At 37.6% G+C, this 19632-nt stretch overlaps 2 protein-coding genes across 3 annotated transcripts; one reads left to right on the top strand and one right to left on the bottom strand.

The window, feature by feature from the left end:
- Positions 1–1592: 1592 nt before the first annotated feature.
- On the top strand, positions 1593–13285 carry LOC142627834 (putative uncharacterized protein YDL057W). 2 transcript variants are annotated; one of them, XM_075801732.1, is made up of 7 exons: positions 1593–2087; positions 2758–2876; positions 3659–3741; positions 10909–11030; positions 11634–11798; positions 12083–12176; positions 12607–13285. In XM_075801732.1, the coding sequence occupies exons 1-7, from the start codon at positions 2045–2047 to the stop codon at positions 12854–12856; spliced, it is 876 nt and encodes a 291-aa protein (XP_075657847.1). In that variant the 5' UTR covers positions 1593–2044; the 3' UTR covers positions 12857–13285. The 2 variants fall into 2 exon arrangements, with proteins under 2 accessions (XP_075657847.1, XP_075657852.1); XM_075801737.1 differs by lacking the exon at positions 2758–2876 and having other exon boundaries at positions 1957–2087.
- A 981-nt stretch (positions 13286–14266) lies between these two features.
- Positions 14267–18081, bottom strand: LOC142621747 (UDP-sulfoquinovose synthase, chloroplastic). Its single transcript, XM_075795099.1, has 3 exons — positions 17896–18081; positions 15654–16733; positions 14267–14868 (listed from the first exon to the last, which is right to left on the bottom strand). Exons 2-3 carry the CDS (start codon positions 16698–16700, stop codon positions 14467–14469), a joined length of 1449 nt encoding a protein of 482 aa, XP_075651214.1. The 5' UTR covers positions 16701–16733; positions 17896–18081; the 3' UTR covers positions 14267–14466.
- Positions 18082–19632: the final 1551 nt, after the last annotated feature.

A 19632-nucleotide genomic window follows, 5' to 3' on the forward strand; every position in this document is an offset into this window, starting at 1 on the left:
AGTGGACATTTTAGGACCAATGTAAACCGAATGGAGCCAATATGACTGAATGGACCAAATTGGATCGATATGGACTGAATAAGACCGAATAGGCCAAATTCGACTAAATAGAACTTTAGTGGACAAAATGGACTAAATAAGACCGAATAGGACCCAATGGACCAAAGAGGACAAAAGGGATCGAATAGAACCACTGTGGACCGAATAAGACTTTTGAATATTTATCATTTTTATTACATTTTTAGGGCTCATATTTCTGATTTCTAAAGTCCATTTTAGTATTTTATTTGTATTTTTTTTAACTAAACTAAAGAGTTTAGTCTAAATATAATAAAATTTCGTACTTTTCAACACAAATATGAAGGAAACTTTTTTTTTTTTGAGCTAAACTTGAAAAGAAAATCTACAAAAAGACCAAGTGGAACAAATTGGACCGAATTAGACCGAATGGGATTGAAGTAAATCTAATTAGTCCGAATGGAAATTGTTTAATTTTTAGAGAGAAAAAATTATCTTAAAAAAAATTAGAGAAAAAATTATACATTATATTACAATACAAAATAATTATTCATTTTCACACATTACGTGAGTTTGCGGCTAGTTTATATAAAACACACAGCCTTCTAACTAATTTTTCACTTTTCAATCATCCCTACCAAATAAAAATCTAGAAAATAACAATTGTTCTTTCCTTTATTTTACAATCCTTTCTTTTATCTCCCTCCTAAATTTCAATCCTTTACCAAATAGAATCTCTAAGGGCATGTCTGAATTGAGGGGGAAAGGAGGGTCACTTCCTTATATAGTCCTCTCCATTACATCTTAGCCTTCCATCTATACAATTTCTAGGAAACCCTTTGGATACTTGTTCCATCAAGACCCATTTGGAGGTGGTAAGAGAGGTTGTGAGCTATGAAAACACTGTTTAAGTGTCATTTCTTCATAAATGTGGCTAGTTTAGTTGGTGTAGTACATTAAATGTGGAGGTGACAATCATCTTCCTAGATATTTTTTTTTTCCATTACTTACACGGCTTTGTTACTTCCCTAGAGCTCTACTTTTTGGTATGGTTGACTACCTAAAGTATTTCCAAGGTACCTCTGCTCCTCGAGATCCTCGGTCCACGCGTCGGTTTCCCTTTTTTCCTTAGACTTCTTGTTTATGTGCATATAAATCTTTAATCATACTCAGGTCTTCAATCATTCTTAGATAGGACCCAAAGCCCAAAAATGTGCTCGGATCACCTGCTCCCAAAATAGTCTTTTTCATGATTTATTATATGATAAATTGTGATTAGCAAATGAAAAAATGACGGTAACAATGAATTTATGTTCTCACCGATCATAAAAAGCTATTATAAAAAATAAAAAAAATAAAAAATTGATAATAAAGAGCTATTATATTTGGACTACGCCATAAATTAAAACTTTCTTTAAAAAAAAATTTCTCACCGATCATGGCTTACCATCTTAACAATAATGAATATGAGTCTATCAATTCATTTGTGCTAAGCAGGTTTGGAAAACATGAGAAAGTATGTGATGCATACGATATATATATTATAGGGAGTGGCTCACCACCGGTTCATTTTGAAGAAATTTTAGCAAAACAAACAAACAAACAAATCCAGCGAATGACTGCATCGCCTCTTCAATCCCCTTAAATCACAGCCCTATTGGCCTCCTTAGTGCAAAAGCGTCGGTCTTGGGTTGATCTGGGTTTGGGATTTCAATATGGTGGGTTTTGGTTTGAGTTTTCAGTTTATGCTGTGCAATATTTTTCAGTTTGGCGAGAGACAGTGACGTGGAGAGGCAGAGATGACAAAATAAGAGAAGTTTTTTACTTTTTTTTGCTAACCGTTGGATAACATAGTTTACACGTGTCGATCATCTATTTTTTATTTAAAAATGGAGATGAACGAACATAGATGATTGCTCATCAAAAAAAAAAAAAAAAACATAGATGATTGCTGCTTCAGTGGCACATCAATCAATCAAACGTTGTAAGGACACTTGAATCCCTCTGCACAGAGAGAGGCCAACCCATGTCGACAACTCTGACTCAAGAAGAACGAGCCCAACACCCTGGTGAGCCATATTTCTCTCCCCAGAATTCTAAATATGATAAAAATTAGAAATTAAAAATTTTGATTTTGTCAATCACAATTGAGAAAGCATTTGAAGAATTTCCTAAATTCAAGGTCTTTTAGATGACCAAAGGGCTTGCATGTATGTTATCTTACATGGGCATTCAGGGAAATTTTTTTTTTTTTTTTATTAAAAATTCATTTCATGATGGACAATGTTTGATTTCATGGGTTGGAGAATTTGGCATTGCAATTACTTGGGTCATGACTGATTACATGTAAATTACTGATCAAGTTTGGTTCTTTACACAGATTTTGGTGATGGGTCCTTGTTATTGTGGGTAGTGGGCAATAGCTCTAGCTTTTTCAAATTCTACTGTGAGCCCATTTGGGGTGAATAAGATTAAGATTTTTATTTGTATATATTAGTTTGTGCCCCTATAAATAATTCGTCAGGGAAAAAGGTGTATCAGGTTGACATGTTTGCTGTTTTGATATAATTGTTCTTATGTAAGTTATGTTTGCTGAAACAAGAATGTGCAATAATAATGTGATTGATTGACACTTAATTTGGCATGCAAGTTGCTTTTTTTTTTAGGTGTCTGCATTTTATTCTAATAATTCTACTTGGTAATTAAAACTTGCTCTTGTTTTTTTTTATCTCCATACAGTGACTCATCAGCAGAGAGTTATAATAGAAAACTTCCATGGTGAAAAACTTGTGGGAATATTGCATGATACAGGTTCAAAGGAGCTTGTTATAGTGTGCCATGGATTTCAGTCCTGGAAGGTTGTTAACTGTGACATACTAAACTTGAGAGCCTTTCATTTTCAATATATTACCAATGGTGATGCTTTGTTTGTTCTCGTAATATTTCATTTTGTTCATTATGAGAAATATAGCCCTTTGTTCTACTTTTGATTAGTGATGATGAAAGTGGCTCTATCTTCTCTTTTGGGAGTTTACTGGCAAAACTGCATAGCTATAGAACTTTTCACTTTGAAACATTTTGCCTAATATATATTGGTATTTGATATGATGTAATTTTGTTTAATCAACTTTATACATGAAAAACTCAGAAGATACATCAACAAACTCCCAGAACTTTCAAAAGCCCTTTCTTGGGCTTATGAAATGTGCTTCAACTCTTTTTTTTTTCCCCTTTCAGTGATAGAGTTGTTGGTAGAGTTATTCTTTTAAATTTCTTTACCTGCCAAGTCTCACATGCCTTATACTTTCTTTTCAACTGACACCAACATGGCCATAGCTGTGAGATCCTTTCTAATGATTTCATTACAATTCATCTCATCTTATACTTAAATGAATGTAGTTTGTAAAATTCAATATTATGAGTGTCCTTTGAAAAGAAAAAAGGAAAGTCCTTCAATAAAACAAGTTTTCAATTGTGGAACTCAATTCAATTATTAATGATGCAATATAAAATTCTGTTGTTATAAATACATTTTAAAAATATATGCTGTCTTACATAATTTTCATATTATTGTATATATAATATCTGTCAAAAACTTGGGTGCATTTATCTGAGACATTAGTTGATTGTTGATTTCTAGGAACGCATTCCAATGGTAAACCTTGCTGCTGCTCTAGAAAAAGAAGGAATCAGTGCCTTTCGCTTTGACTTTGCTGGCAATGGGTAAGCTGCCTGCAGTAAACAGATAATAAAAAGCTGTTGAGTGAAATGTTTACAATAAAAGAACATAAAATATATGTTTGTGGGTTCTTCTTTGTATTTTTATATACCACTATTTACTTGGAAGTTTAGGGATGAACATTTGAAACTATATATTGGCCTGACTTGGGCAACTGGCATTCTCTCTACCTAAGAATTTGTTGTTGTTTTCCGAAATTATTTGGTCTAAATCTACAGTGTGCAATAACCATTGAGTATGTTGAACTAATCTTTTTCTATGCTCTCAATTTTTTGAGTTAGCCCAAGTAAATAATCTTTTTGTGTCTGCATATTTTGCCTTCAAAATGTTTTTTTTTTTTTTTGTGGTAATTACTTTATTGAAATTGTTAAATTAAATAATTTAGGCTTGTAGTAGCTTAGTTTTTGAAGTGCTCTTTTCCCCTCGTTCACATTTTTGTTAATTTTTCTTCATGTGGGGCCTGTCTCCTAAAATGTTGGTGTAGTTGTAAATGCTGTAAGGAAGAAAGGCCTCTGCTGGCCACATACAATTTTATTGGCCCCTTTTAGATGCCCTCAATTGACAGATCTGAAGTGAAGGTGAAAACACCCTGCAAGGCTTTAACTTTAGACCGATTATATTTGTTTTTTTTTCTTTGATAATTTGATAGTTGAGGGTGGGGGAACTTGAACCTTTTTTTTTTTGATAAGTAACGAAAATTTTATTAAAAAATGAAGAACAGCCAACCCGAGTACATTGGGAATGTACTATGGGGGCATAAATCAATAACCAAGATTACAACGATCAAGTAAAACAGGAAGGGAAGAACAAGAAAAATGACAAAAAACCACACTCCAATCGAGGAGAGTGTGTAGGAATAAAGACTTAATCTCTAATATAGAGCGTTCACAGCCCTCGAAGCATCTCTCATTCCTTTCGCGCCAAATACACCACAACAAGCAATGAGGCACAATTCTCCACAACTCTATATTTCTATGTCTTCCAAACTTACCCTGCCAAGACTCAAACAACTCAATAACCTTCTGAGGCATAACCCAATGAATTCCAAATAGGCAAAACACCAACGACCACAACTCACAAGCAATGGGGCAGTGAAGAAGAAGATGATCCACCGACTCCCCACAATTCTTACACATATAGCACCAATCCAGGACTATCACTCGTCGTTTGCGAAGATTATCTGTTGTTAAAATCTTACCTAAAGAAGCAGACCATGAAAAGAAAGCTACCCTTGGAGGAACCTTCGATTTCCAAACCAACTTCCAAGGGAATGGTAAGGTGATAGGAGGGTAGAAAGAACGATAGAAATCTCTAACCTCAAAACCTCTACTCCTTGCTGGCTTCCAACACAACCGATCCGGACCCAAACCCCGTACCGTCGAAGAGTAGACCATATCCATAAACCGATCAAAGGATTCTTGTTCCCAATCCTGTGGAGGACGACGAAATTTAGCATCCCAATGAATCCTCCCACCAGACCAACACATAACCTCCGCTACTGAAGAATCCTTTGTCCTACTAATACTATAGAGCTCCGGAAAAGCCTCTTGGAAAGTACGATCACCACACCATACATGCTTCCAAAACTTCACTCGAGTACCATCACCCACATCATACATAAGGAGTTTAGAAAAACATGTCCAACCACTCCTAATATGTCTCCACAAACTAACACCATAAGCAACGGTCACCTTTTTCGTGCACCAACCACCCCGATCATTCCCATATTTCAACCGCAATAACCCTCCTCCATAGAGCATCGGTCTCCGTACCATACCTCCATAACCATTTTCCTAGTAAGGCGGCATTAAAACTCCTCAATCTTCTAATACCTAACCCTCCAACCTTTGACGGCTTACAAACTGAGCCCAATTGACCAAGTGTAATTTAGAGTCACCATTAAGACCACTCCACAAAAAATCTCGCCGTAACTTCTCCATACGATTCGCCACCTTCCCGGGAAGAGGCGAGAGAAAGGAAGTAAGTAGGTAAGGAGGAAAGAGTACTTTTAATAAGAGTTACCTTACCCCCTTAGATAGATACAACCTCTTCCACCACCTTAATCTCCTTTCCATCTTCTCCAAAATAGGATTCCAAATAGACGACTCCTTAAATTTAGCTCCTAACGGAAGCCCCAAATATCTCAAAGGAAGAGAGGATAGCCTACAACCCGGCATCCCCACCGGCACATCCATATTGTAGACCTCCCCCATAGGAACCAACTCGGATTTCCCCAAATTAATCCTTAAGCACGAGACCTCCTCAAATCTAGCTAGGATCGCTCTCAAACAAGCTATATGCGAAGAATCGGCATCACAAAAAATAAGAGTGTCATCGGCAAACAAAAGATGAGACACCCTCACCGAGTTTACCGAATTTGAATTACCTACGAGAGAACCGACCGAAGTAACGACCACATCCAACAAACGACTCAACCCCTCCATAACAATGTCAAATAGCAACGGAGACAAGGGGTCCCCTTGTCGAATCCCCCTAGAACTACCAAAAAAATCAGAAGGACTACCATTGATCAGGATGGAGAATTTAACAGTAGATATGCAACACATTATCCACTTTCTCCATTTCTCTGAAAACCCACAACGCTGAAGCATATACATTAAAAAACCCCAGCTTACATGGTCATAAGCCTTCTCCACATCCAACTTACACAACACTCCCGGAACACCTGACTTCAATCTACTATCAATACATTCTGAAGCAATCAAGAAAGAGTCCAATATCTGTCTACCTTTCACAAATGCATTCTGAGAATTCGAAATAAGCCCATGTGCCACTCTTCTGAGACGATTAGCCAACACTTTAGAAATGATCTTATAGATCCCACCCACTAAACTAATAGGCCGAAAATCCTTGATCTCCACAGCATCCACCTTTTTGGGAATAAGAGCAAGGAAAGAAGCATTAAGGCTCTTCTCAAACACAGCCTGAGTATGAAAGTTTTGGAACACTGCCATAATTTCAGCCTTCAACAAAGACCAGCAAGACTGAAAGAACGCCATAGAAAAGCCATCCGGGCCAGGAGCCTTATCACCCTTAAAATCACTAATCACCCCAAACACCTCTTCCTCGTCAAAAGGCCTATCTATCCACACTGCATCATCCTCTGAGATACAAGAGAACTCCACATCATCTAGTAAAGGTCTATGAGCCTCAGTTTCAGCATATAGCTGCCTATAAAAATGAGATATACAACCAGCTATAGCTTCCGGATCTGAAGACAATTCACCATCTACCATAAGCCTATCAATGGAATTAACTCTTCTGTGAGAATTAGCTATACGATGAAAGAATTTGGTATTCCTGTCTCATTCTCTAATACAAAGGACTCTAGACTTCTGCCTCCAACAGATTTCCTCCATCAAAGTAACTTTTTCTAATTCACCTCGAATTCTCTCCAACTCCAGCCTTTCCTCCACAACTAAAGTTCGACTATCCTCAACCATCTCTAAATCACGAAGCTCTTGCCACAATTTTCTCACCCGATCTTCAACATTTCCAAAAACCTCCACATTCCATTTCTTCAAATCATTTTTCAAAAGCTTCAATTTATAGGCCAACACAAAACTCGGAGCTCCTGGGACATTATAAGATGCCCACCAGGATCGCACCCTCTCCACGAAACCCTCATCTTTCGACCACATATTCTCAAATCTAAATGGCCTCCTACCGCTCCGAAAGGAACCACCCTCAAGAACAATCGGGAAGTGATCGAGATAACAAACCCCTAGGCAAGCGTTGTTGAGAAACGGACGGAAACTTATCATCCCAATCTACGTAAAACAAAAACATCCCGGCCCTAGCCTTCGAAGCAACTTCACGAGTATTAGACCAAGTGAAAGATCCCCCTTGAAGCGGAATATCAATGAGACCTAGCTCAGAAATAAAGTTGGAGAACTCCTGCATGGCATTAGTAAAAGAGGTTGAACCAGATCGCTCAGAAGGAAACCTAATCACGTTAAAGTCACCACCCACACACCATGGAACATTCCACCAACTATTCAAGCCAAATAATTCTTCCCATAAGAATCTTCTATCTCTCACAGAATTAGGACCATAGATACTAGTAAACGCCCAAACAAACTGATCTGACATACTAGTAAATCTACAAGAAACTGAAAATCGCCCCACAGCCTCCTCCTCTTTATTCACAACCCGTGTATCCCACATCAGTAACACCCCTCCAGAAGCTCCGCAAGAGCCTAGATAAGACCAATCGACATGTTGGCCCCTCCATAAACTGTGAATCACATCTCTAGTTATCAACTCCATATTAGTTTCTTGAATACAAATAATATCTGGCTTCCATCTCCTTACCAAATTACGAATCCGAAGCCTTTTATCCCTATCATTCAGCCCTCTAACATTCCAAGAAATAATCTTCAAATTCATTGATGAACCACCACAGCCCTCTCCTTACTTATATTCCTCGGTTTCGTTGAATCAACCTCAACATTCGAAGATGTCAATAAATTTTTCAACTCCTCCTCGACCTTTACGCACGACTTACCGTGCTTCATAAGATCATCTACGTTGCCTTAAGCTTATTATTCTTTTTCTTGGCCTCTATAGCCGGCGGCAATCCGTAATCGCTCCTCGAAACCTTCCAACGAGGTGCCCACTTGATTTTCTAAAAGCCTTAATCCGATTTGTTACCCATATTGATAAATTATTACCATCACCCGACTCCAAACACCCAACCCCCGCTCGAACTACACTCCAAATCCAAAGGAACTTCGTGGCCAAAGGTACCACCTCTAACGGCTTGCCACTACACTCCCAAGACATCAACCTCTCATCAAAATCCCCGTCTCCTCCTCTGCCTCCTTAACAACGAGACCTGAACTCAACTAACCCATCACGAGTCCTGCGCCCAACTAATTAGGCGACCGTCAATGATGATAACGAGTGTCATCGTACAATTACGGCCTCTACATCGATGGCGAGCAATCCGACACACTTTCTGGAGATCGATATAGAGCTAACGGAATCACTACTTGTCGACCATCTCGCAATTGTAGCATCCATTCTTTGGAATTACCCCATGATTTATCCAAGTCACTGACCAATTCCCTAATAGTGGGAGGATGTTTAAATACCATCTTACCATCAGAGGCCTCGTGCTCCGTCGCCCTTACCTCCGGACCCAACAACTCATCATCCTCCTCCATCGTCTTCGTCGGAGATGACGACATCTCCACCACCTCTTCAACCAAAACCCCTGAAGACATCACCTTCATCACTTTGCGCCGGCTCAACCGAAGTACATATCGGAGCTGCGGTTGACGAACCCACCTCGCAAACATCACCGCACCACTTCCGACGTCAATATCGGCCGTAGGAGGTGGGTAAGGCAGCTCGAACTCACCGGATCGCAAGACCCACTCCCGCCGAAACTTCCGGTGCCGATATGGGAGGAGTCGAGCCTATGGAATCCACCGGAGCCTTCGTCGTCCTCCTTGGTGGTAGAGAACCGAGCACGAGCTGGCCGAGACGATCGCACCCTTCGAGAATGTGCTCGGACCCGACGTGCTTGACTCTAACTTATCATCCTCGGCAATGGGCTGTAAGACTGGTACTGGGTATAAGTTGTCTGGAACGAGCCCCTGCCTCAAAAACAAAAGGGCTAGTCAACAAAGTGGGCTCAGGCAACACTTAAGCTGCATGGGCTTCAAAAGGCCCATTGTCCATTCCCTCCTTCACAACCAGGGCAGAAATTTCCTCACGTGCCACCCACTTAACAAGCTTGCTTATCTCCCCCATAACGTTGCCAAGACACCCGCCTCTTACCAAATTCATCTACGCCACGACCAAACCTTTCCTTAACCACCATAACTCCTAAATTGACGCTCCCCTGCCCGAGAATCAACGGCTTTCAAATTCAAATTAGTGAATGCGGAATATATTACGTTCCGGATTTTCTCCTTAAGCCTAGCCGGCACCATTAATACTACGGTGGCTCCCCACCACACCACCCACGGCAAACGGTAAAGCATAATCAGCCGGAGCTTCAAGAGCCACCACACGAATCCCCACTTCGTCTCTCGGAGGCTGCGTTGTATTCTCCACAACCGAAACTTCTCGTTTCTCTAATGAAGGGCTGGTGCAAAGGCTTCCTTACTTGCACGGCGCTTTTACCGTTTCGACAAATGACCGGGAAGGATGAATCACTGAACCCAACTTAGCCTTATACGGTATGGCTTTTGAACCCAACGCATAATGAGAAGGTTCCAACATTCTCCGCAATTCAATTCCAAAGGCCCTCCAACCTTGTTGTGCCCTGCCCGCCGGAATAATGATCGATCTTCTCATCCCGCCAACTTTTAACTCTGTTACTAAAATAAAAAGCCCAAACGGGTTAGAACCCCGTTGCACTGTGTATGCAGAATCTCCATCCCTGAGCGTGAAGAAATGTTTGGGGTTGACCCCAAGCACCATTTGTTCCAAGCTCTGCATTAACCAACTTGCTGCAATCCTACCCATAAACACTGAGTGCATGAAATACTTCCCTCGTTCAAAAATCTTAAGGGAGAAAAAGTTCCCCCCTTCCTCAACCACCAATTGAAACAACTTCGATTCAATAAAAAAACTGCGAGATCCACCCATATCAATCCAAAACAGAAAAAAAACAAAGAAACGGAAAAAGAATTTCTGACTAATTTGGGGTAGCCGGGCCTCACCTAAACTAAAACAAGATCATCCTGATGACAATATGATCAATTCACATCTCCATTCCCAAGCTCAACTTGAGGTTCACGAGAGAGAGAATGTCTCAAAATGTACATGTATAACATCCACCATGCCTAGCAAAGTGTCCATAAAACCATAAGTGCAAGAAAAAAATATTATATATATGGAGTCATTATTAAGATGTAATTAGAATATTTGATGAATACGAGTTTGTAAGTTCTCTCCCAGAGGTATTGATGATCTATTAGCTATGAAGACTCATGTATATGCTTATTTGAAATTATATGGAATCATACATAAATCTTTATAGAAAGGATCTAATTCATTATTGTACTAGAAAATTTAATGTAGAAGCAATTCCTCCCTGCCTTTACTCTAAATGTTGAAATATTGGAAGATATGAACAATTCAATGCTGATTAGATGATGCTGTATCTTTTCCAGGGAAAGTGAAGGTTCTTTCCGTTATGGTAACTATCGTAGAGAAGCTGATGATTTACGTGCAGTAATCCAACACTTCCGTGTGGAGAAACGTGTAATAACTGCAATTACTGGGCACAGTAAAGGTCTTTTAATAGTTCCTGCTTTTTATAAAATCAAACTTATAACTGCTGAATGAAGAGTGCAATTTTGTAAATTATATCCGAAGATTGGTGAAATTTTGAAAGAAATGCATTGTAGTAGAGTGTAGCTCTTATCTTTCTCCAACCTAATCTTTTTACATATTTAGGTGATACCAGGATACTTGTAGATTTTTTCCCTAGGTGAAACCAGTACTGTTTTGTCATTGCTAATGTTTCAGCCTTTTTTTTTTTTCTTTTTGTCTACCTATGAATATTTCCTTAAATTAAATATTGAAATAAACTTGGTTACTACCATATTTTACTATTGAAACTCTTAAATTTGGAGCTCAGATTTCTTCTTGAGTAATGACCATGCCCTCCAAAGAAGTCCCTTGTCATTCAATATTGATTTAAGGGCAATACGCTTTAAAGAGTGAGTCTAGAGAACAACTTTTTCTGAACAGCAAAGGAAAAATAATAACTTTTTGTTGCGTTTCTCTTATTTTTCATTGGTTTTTGATAGTTGTGCAAATCTATTCAAATAATCAAATTATTCATCTATTAGTTCCTTCACTATATGCTTGAAAGGGTCCTTAATTCTTATAGGGGGAAATGTGGTGCTCTTGTATGCTTCAAAGTTTAATGATGTTCCTATAGTTGTCAATATGTCTGGCCGTTTCAATCTGGAGAGAGGCATTGAAGGCCGCCTGGGTAAAGATTTTTTACAAAGAATCAAGGAAACTGGATTCATTGATGTTTGGAATAAAAGAGGTAAGCAATCAAATGTTATTAGTCTAATTATTTTATTGTTGACATTATTTGTTTTGTCATTTGGTGGTGTTTTCAGTTCTACTTTATCTTCATTTTCTCTAACATAGAGTGGAAGTTTTTATTATTACCTTGGATTTCAAAATTGAGTGCTGATCAATAACTTATAAACACATATTCTTTGTAATTAAAATGGCTGATGTCTTCGGCAGTTCTTTGGAATTTACTAAGTGCCCATAATATATTTGATTTAGATTGACCAGTACCTCACTTTTTTTTGTTCACAGGGAAGTTTGAGTATCGTGTTACTGAAGAAAGTTTGATGGACCGACTAAGTACTGATACTCATGCAGCCTGCCTTCTGATTCATCCAGACTGCAGGTCAGTAATTCCTATTTCTTTAATTACAGCATCTGCAATGTTTGTGATGTTGCATAATCATCTCCATCAGGTTCCACCATATATGTCAGACACAATGTTTTCATATTGTAATTTATAATCTATATGTGCCTTCTTTGTTTCAATTTGTACTGGTCTGTTTATTGGTAAAGCAACCATCTTTTACTTCAGGCTACAAAGCATAAATCCTAGCTAGAAAAAAAGGATGTTCTTTCAAGATGCTTCAGGAATGTCAGTCCTTGACTCAGGCCCACTAAAATATGTTACTTTTTTCATCTGTTAAAATTACTCTGGTATTCTACTGATGGAATAACCTTCTGACATTTGAGTGCAAAACTAGTTCTAGATTTTCTTCTTCCACCACCTTTAGTGGAAAATGCTGCTTCATTTCTGATGATGCTGTTATTTACAGGGTGTTGACAGTTCATGGATCCATGGACAGAATTGTACCAGTTGAAGATGCTATGGAGTTTGCCAAGTTCATACCTAATCATAAACTACACATTTTAGAAGGAGCTGATCATGAATACACTTCATGTCAAGATGAGTTGGCTTCAGTAGTGGTCGATTTTGTTAGGACACATTCTCATCAGGATAGAGATACGTCTGAGCAGTTATCTTCATGCACAAGAGTGGATGGATCCATACAATCTCGATTGTGATAGATTTTTCATCACTATAATCAGACTCAATAACGACAGAAAAATAGCAGAAATTGGTTGGAATACATTGTGCCAGTGCCCTGATGTTGAATAAGTTGACTTATTCTACTTATGTCCTAATTCCTGACCTAAAGTTCATCACTAGAGATGGAAGTTGTCAATCCACAGAGACAAAGCTTAAGGCTTTCCTGCTTGGGCATCATGCAATTTTATCCATTTGGGAGTTGAAGGATTTGGAATTCAAATTGTATTATAAGCATGATCCTTGTGCTACGGTTTAGAGCCCAATGTAACAACTTCTATAGTTATAGATTAGTGGGTACATTTGCATTATTCCGTATATTTTAATCTCACTGAACTTACCAGAAAATTTCCCTTTTGTCAAAGAAAACTTTTCTGCTCTACATTTGCACATACTGCTTTGCTTTCCATGATTGTGTATCATCTGAAAAGTCATAATTTGCAACATTTTCGTAAAGCAAATTTATTGGAGTGTACAATTTTAAAGAGCTGAAAGAAAAAGGGTAAGAACCACAAGTTTGTAGTTCAAAGTTCAATTGGCTCCTCTTGATGTTTCCAACGAAAATGTTCAAGATTCAAATCTCTCCTCCCTTATTGTTGTAATTATTGAATTATCTCCTTCCTTATTGTTGTAATTATTGAATTATGAGAGAGAGAGAGAGAGAGAGAGAGAGAGAGAGAGAAGAGGGGCATCATATATGGTCAACATGCTTTTATATGTTTTTCCCAAAATTTCAACATGACACAGACTAGATCCAAGTAAATAACCGTCGGGAAAATATGAAACAAATTCACACTGTTTTAAAAACCGGACCGGACCGGCCGGTCCGACCGGTTCAACCGGAAAAACCGGTGCAGTCCGGTCCGGTTATGTCTCAAAACCGGTCAATAACCGGTTAAAACCCGGAAAACCGGTCAAAACCGAAAATTTTGAAAAAAAACGGTTTTATTTACGGTTCGGTTTTTAAAACCATGCAAATTCACTGAACTTCATATTAAGACTCTTCACATGCGGATTAATCTCGATGGAATTAATAATTATCTCATGTATTGAATATATACATGGATCCTTCCTCTCACAATGAGTGGACCTCATACACCCATCCAACCGTGAGAGGGATAATGTGGGGATAATGCGTAAATATAATGCATGAGGCACCTCCAATTAAGCACTTTTGAGATGTTGAGTAACACATTTTTTCTTGTCAAAAGCAGCTGTTTAAGTTGCTATCATTGGATTAAATGAGTGAGGCAATAAATTTAACTTTGAAGTCTATGCTTATCTGTTGAAGATATCCACTTTATTGTATTGTAAAATATGAGCACACAGTATTGGATTCTAAATTTAATCAAACACTTCCAAACAAATACAAAAAAAACTCAGAAATATGGAAGTATGATATCTAGTTATACTGTGATTAGCCATTTTTTAGATTGCAACTAAGCAATCATAGATTAATGTTCGAAGTTCATAAAGGTGCAACAAAACCTACCAAAAGAGAAAGAAAACAAAGAGGCAGATACAAGATTGTCATGTCCAAATTTATCAATGGAACAGATCATGTCTATAGCTATAAATTAGATCTAAATTATGCTATAATGGTCCTTGGCTTGACCCCAATTTTTCTCCAAGAAACACTCGGCATTATCTGTTTTGTGTCAACACGATCCTTATGCTTGATAGTATAGTTGAGTAATGAATCCAGAAGAGAGTCAGAAAGAAGGTGTGGTTCAAGTCCCAACTCAACAAGTTTAGTGTGCTTGGCATTGTAGTAATGTTCCTCTGCCTCTACTCTTGGGTTTGGCACATGAATGGTCTGAACATTAAGCCCAAGCTTCTCTCCCGCGTTTGTAACAAGTGTGGCAAGTTCATTGACAGAAAATTGCTCAGTGAATTGATTGAAAACCCGAAACTCACCAGGCTGTGCAGGTTTTGCAATCGCAAGCTCAACACACTGAACAGTGTCTCTTATGTCAAGATATCCCCTGGTCTGAAAACATTAACAAATAAATTAACATAAAACAGGTAAAACACATTAACAAACTTGTGCATAATGAACGACAAGAAAATTGCCAGTGGATGGTTTGTTCTTATTGACTTAAGCATGTTTTGCTTTTACCGCATCAAAATAAACAGGGAAACATTAACCTTTTCCAGTTCCTATTACCCAATTTCTATAGAAAAGCTTTCCATAAAAGTGCATGTGTAGAAATGATCAATCACGACAATTTTACATTAACCTTCTTCCAAAGAAATTCCTAATTTTTTTAATTGCTAAGTTACACAAGCACCAAGTGAGTCTTGAAGAACAACCTTAGGTCCCTAGCCTCATCCCATTAATATGGAAGGAAGAAATGTCATTTGAGCTTTTGCTCATTGGCAAAGAAATCCAATTATTTGATGAAAGAACTTAAATGGGACAATTCGAAACATTGCAAAAGAGGCATCGAGTAAAACTGCAGGGCCAGGGCTGCAAATAAAAATGTAAGAGAGTTTTCTTATAGCATCAAATACACAAGGAACTGAAAATTGTCCTACAACCATAAGAAGTCATTTCTCCTCATAACTGCTTCCAAGCATTCACTTTTATATTAGAGCAATGCAGCAATGGGTTTCTATATATATATTATTAGTAAGTTATGCACCCAGTGGGTCTTGAACCCATGACCTCACCCTCTATCCCATTATTATGGGAGGAGGAAGTGCAAGTTGAGTTATAGCTCATTGGCAGCAACGCAGCAATGTTACGGTGATTATTGAGTAGATGGTTCTTACCTGGCCCCCTTTGCCATACACAGTAAGCGGATGACCAACAGCAGCCTGAACACAGAACCGATTCAATGCAGTTCCAAACACTCCATCGTAATCAAATCTGTTACAAAGCTCTTCATGCATCTCAGTCTCATCTGTCCTCATCCCATAAACCACTCCTTGATTCAGATCAGTGGCTCTAATCCCCCAAGCCTTGCAAGTGAAGGCTATGTTATTTGAATCATGAACCTTGCTCAGATGATAGAATGAGCTGGCTTGTTTGGGATAAGGCAGGGTATCTGTTCTTCCATTATGAGTAATTGTAATGTAACCCTCCTCAATATCGATATTTGGAGTCCCATATTCTCCCATGGTTCCAAGCTTCACTAGATGGCACTGTTCTCTAAACTCTTTTATAGCAAATAGCACATTGAGTGTTCCGATCACATTGTTGTTCTGTGTAAAAACAGCTCTTGACCGATCAATCATAGAGTAAGGAGCAGATCGCTGCTCCCCAAAATGGACAACAGCATCAGGCTCAAACGACTGGAAGGTTTCTGATAAGAACTCAAAGTCACAAATGTCGCCAATGTAGAGTTCAATGCTTTTTCCAGTGAGAGATTTCCAACAGCGGAGGCGGTTTTGGATTGAGGAGATTGGAGTCAGGGAGTCAATGCCAAGCTGGTGGTCAAAAAGACGACGTATAAGACTGTCAACAATGGCAACCTCGTACCCTCTGTTGGATAGGTGGAGGGCAGTGGCCCAACCACAGTAGCCATCTCCACCAATGACCATGACCCGCTGTGGCTTGGATGGTTCATTGGAGGTCTGAAGGGTGCCAAAACTGGGTTGAGGTGGGGCTTCCTTACTTATAGGAAGCGTGGTTGCACGGACAGTATAATTTCTTAGTGGCTTCTGCCCTTGTGAGACAAGGCTTCTAAATGGATATTTGGAAGCTTGCAAGGTAAAAGAGGTAGGAAATGCCTCTAAGCCTTGGTTCAATGGCTTAGAGTAACATTTGCAGCCAGAGGACAATTTTATCGAGCATGAAGTTGAAAGTAAATGTGCCATCTCAATTGCTTCCTTCCACCAATATACACAAACCTGCAAAGGAAAAATGCAAACGATCAAGTAGTGTAGTTCCAATTGGAAAAAAAAATGCATATAACATTAGTAGAAGTAGTAAAAATGACATATTAATTAAGGAGGCGACAATGGTGGAAAAAATACATGTAGCCAACCCTAATTAGTCTATTGAGGATCCATAGTTGATCCCAAAGTTTTGGAACTAAAGTTTATTTTTTGTTGTTGTTGTCAAGTAATACAGTTTCGATTTCTTGGAAACTTCAGAAGAAAAAGGAGTTCAGATCACACCAAGTTCTGGTACATGGCAGAAACTTGAGAGAGAGAGATTATTATAAGTTTATAGCAAAAGATGGTTATATATGTCAACATTTGTCCAATACGTTTTACCAAGCAGACAAGAACAGAAAGGTAAAGCAATGCTTCCAAGTGCTGAAACAAACCACGTAAGGTGATAATCATAAAACTATACCAACCCAAACAGGAAGAAGGGGAAAAATACACTTGTGGATGTTACGATGCCAATGAGAAAAGAACAGAAGGATTATATCTCCCAACAACACCATTTAACATCAAAGGCATTCCCAATCACTGTTCATCTCACGTGCATGCCAGTCCAACCAAATGTGCATTCAAGCATCTTAATTTTAGCTCCAACAAACATGAAAGTTTTCCTTTATATCCCCAACTCAAAAGTTCAAGAGGGACTCAAAATTCATCAAACACACCTAACATATGTTACTTTCAAGTTTCACTGCAAGTGCACACAAATGCTGACACATTCACCTATGTACCCACTTGTATTACAGCCCAACAATCTGAATACAAACATGCATACACCTGCACCTCCTAAAAATCCACGATTTCCTCAGATTGAAAATGTAGCCATAACAGATAAAATTTGTAAATGTCAGAAGTCTTAATCAATAACAAACCAAAGAATCACACAAAATAACCAAACTTTACTTGAGTTATGGCTCGTAGCAATAATGGGTTTCGCATATTACTCCATTTGGAACAGCATAACAAGCAAGTAAACACATAAATTTTAAAATACCCAATTCATTTCTAAACGCTTTGAAGCTCATTTCGCTCTTTCCCAGAAAAAAGAAAAAGAAAAAAAGACATAAAACTATTGAAGAACAATAAAATAAGCAGGAAGTAGTTGAAAGAAAATTAGTACCTTAATGGGATTGCTGGGAGCTCAGTAGAGTTTGTTGATAAAAATGGCGGAGTGGGTCTGTCTGAGTGAGTATGAGATCGAATAAAAAAGGTTTTTTTGTATGTGAGGTTTTGGGTTATCAAGTGTGCGACTGTATAGGAAGAATAGGAGGCATATTCGTTTTATCTGTAAAAGAGAATCTCTTTAAGAGATAATATACTCCTAATAATTATGGTAATAGTCAATTTGCAAAGACTATAAACAATGTAAATACGTGTCTAGATATGTGTCCGAATCATAGAGTGTTTAATTAGTGCAAAAATGCACTAGACAGACTATAAATTGGATCCAAACAATGCATTTGAAATTAGACAAATCGAACCTCCAAGCTCCAAGTCTTGATGGACACACCAAAGAAGGAAAAAACAAAAAGAAATCATAGTGTTATCGGTGTGCTACATCCTCCCCTCACATGAGAACAAAATTTACTTATGAGTCTCTTATATAACACTCTATCTTTATGTGAGATTGATATAATTGAAAACTTTTTGCTATAAGTATTGTAGATAAAAGTAAAAGTTAACTGAAGAAATATAATTGGACTCATGAATAGTACAAAAAGTGTAGTGAAACCTATAAATAGTAGCAAAAATAAGTTGAATAGTAAAATAAATTGGCAAAATTAAGTCATGTCAAATGCACACACAGTATATCATAATTATGGTAAAAAATAAAATAAAAAATTCTTGAGGTTTTCTATTTTTTAGTCTACAACATTTTTATTAAAGAAAAAGAGTTGGCTGAGTTAATTTGATGAAAAAAACTAGGATGTAAAATTTGCAAAGTAGAAATGTAATACTCAAAGATCTAAGCAACTGTAAATTTGTTAATGAGACACCAACGAAGAAAAAAAAAATTATTTGATAATTTTGTATGAATTTAATTATCTTCCAAATTGATTTAGAGAATAATTCATCAATTTCACCATATGGTCATTCAGAAGACTGTCCACATGTTTTTACATGAATAAAATGTTAATTGGGTCACATGATTATAGTGCAGGAGAAAGATCATCTAAAACATCATGATAGTGAGTTTTAAAAAATCCCTCCAAATTGATTTGCAGCTGATTTAGAGGAAAACCATTTTAAGTTTCATATTATTATAAAAACTCTTTATAGCATTCTCTCAACTGGTATTTTTCTCCCATCTCAAGTCACATTGAGCTCATTGCAAATGATAGTTTTTTTTTTTTTTTGGTTGGAAATTTTAATACTAGGGGTGAGGAGATTTGACCCTAAATATTTCCATTAAAATTATCAAGTGATGTTAAGCAACTGAACTACAAGTTTTTTGGTGTAAATGCTAGAAATTAGGAACTTACAATGAACTCTTGTGTGTGGTAGTTTAGGTAGCTTCTAAGAGCATCCATATTGATGATGCTAAAGTTGCTAAGAAGTTATTTTAGCACCTCATATATGAAAAAACCCTCCTACATCAATGTTGTTTATAGCTAAATTTTTTTGACTCATTGCTATAGTAAACTGTTACTTATAACAGTTACTGTAACTAGTTGTCAAACATTAAAACTTCAAAATCTTCGGATGAGAGAGAGACATATAGGAAGAGAGAGAGAGAGCCATGCGTAGAAAATGAATAAAGAATTAATAAAAAAATAATATTTAAATGAATTGGTAAAAAATGGACAAAGTTTAGGTACAAAATTAGTTGAAGCCTTAGGTTACAATTTTACTCAAT

This window comes from Castanea sativa, chromosome 1 (assembly GCF_040712315.1).
Source record: "Castanea sativa cultivar Marrone di Chiusa Pesio chromosome 1, ASM4071231v1".
Taxonomy (NCBI): Eukaryota; Viridiplantae; Streptophyta; class Magnoliopsida; order Fagales; family Fagaceae; genus Castanea; species Castanea sativa.

Bases quoted from the DNA above. Each gene is read 5' to 3' on its own strand.
- LOC142627834 (XM_075801732.1), top strand. From the start codon at position 2,045: ATGTCGACAACTCTGACTCAAGAAGAACGAGCCCAACACCCTG. The intron at 2,088-2,757 runs GTGAGCCATATT...ATCTCCATACAG, and splicing joins AGAACGAGCCCAACACCCTG to TGACTCATCAGCAGAGAGTT. The intron at 12,177-12,606 runs GTCAGTAATTCC...TGTTATTTACAG, and splicing joins CTGATTCATCCAGACTGCAG to GGTGTTGACAGTTCATGGAT.
- LOC142621747 (XM_075795099.1), bottom strand. From the start codon at position 16,700: ATGGCACATTTACTTTCAACTTCATGCTCGATAAAATTGTCCTCTGGC. The intron at 14,869-15,653 runs GTAAGAACCATC...TAATGTTTTCAG, and splicing joins TGTATGGCAAAGGGGGCCAG to ACCAGGGGATATCTTGACAT.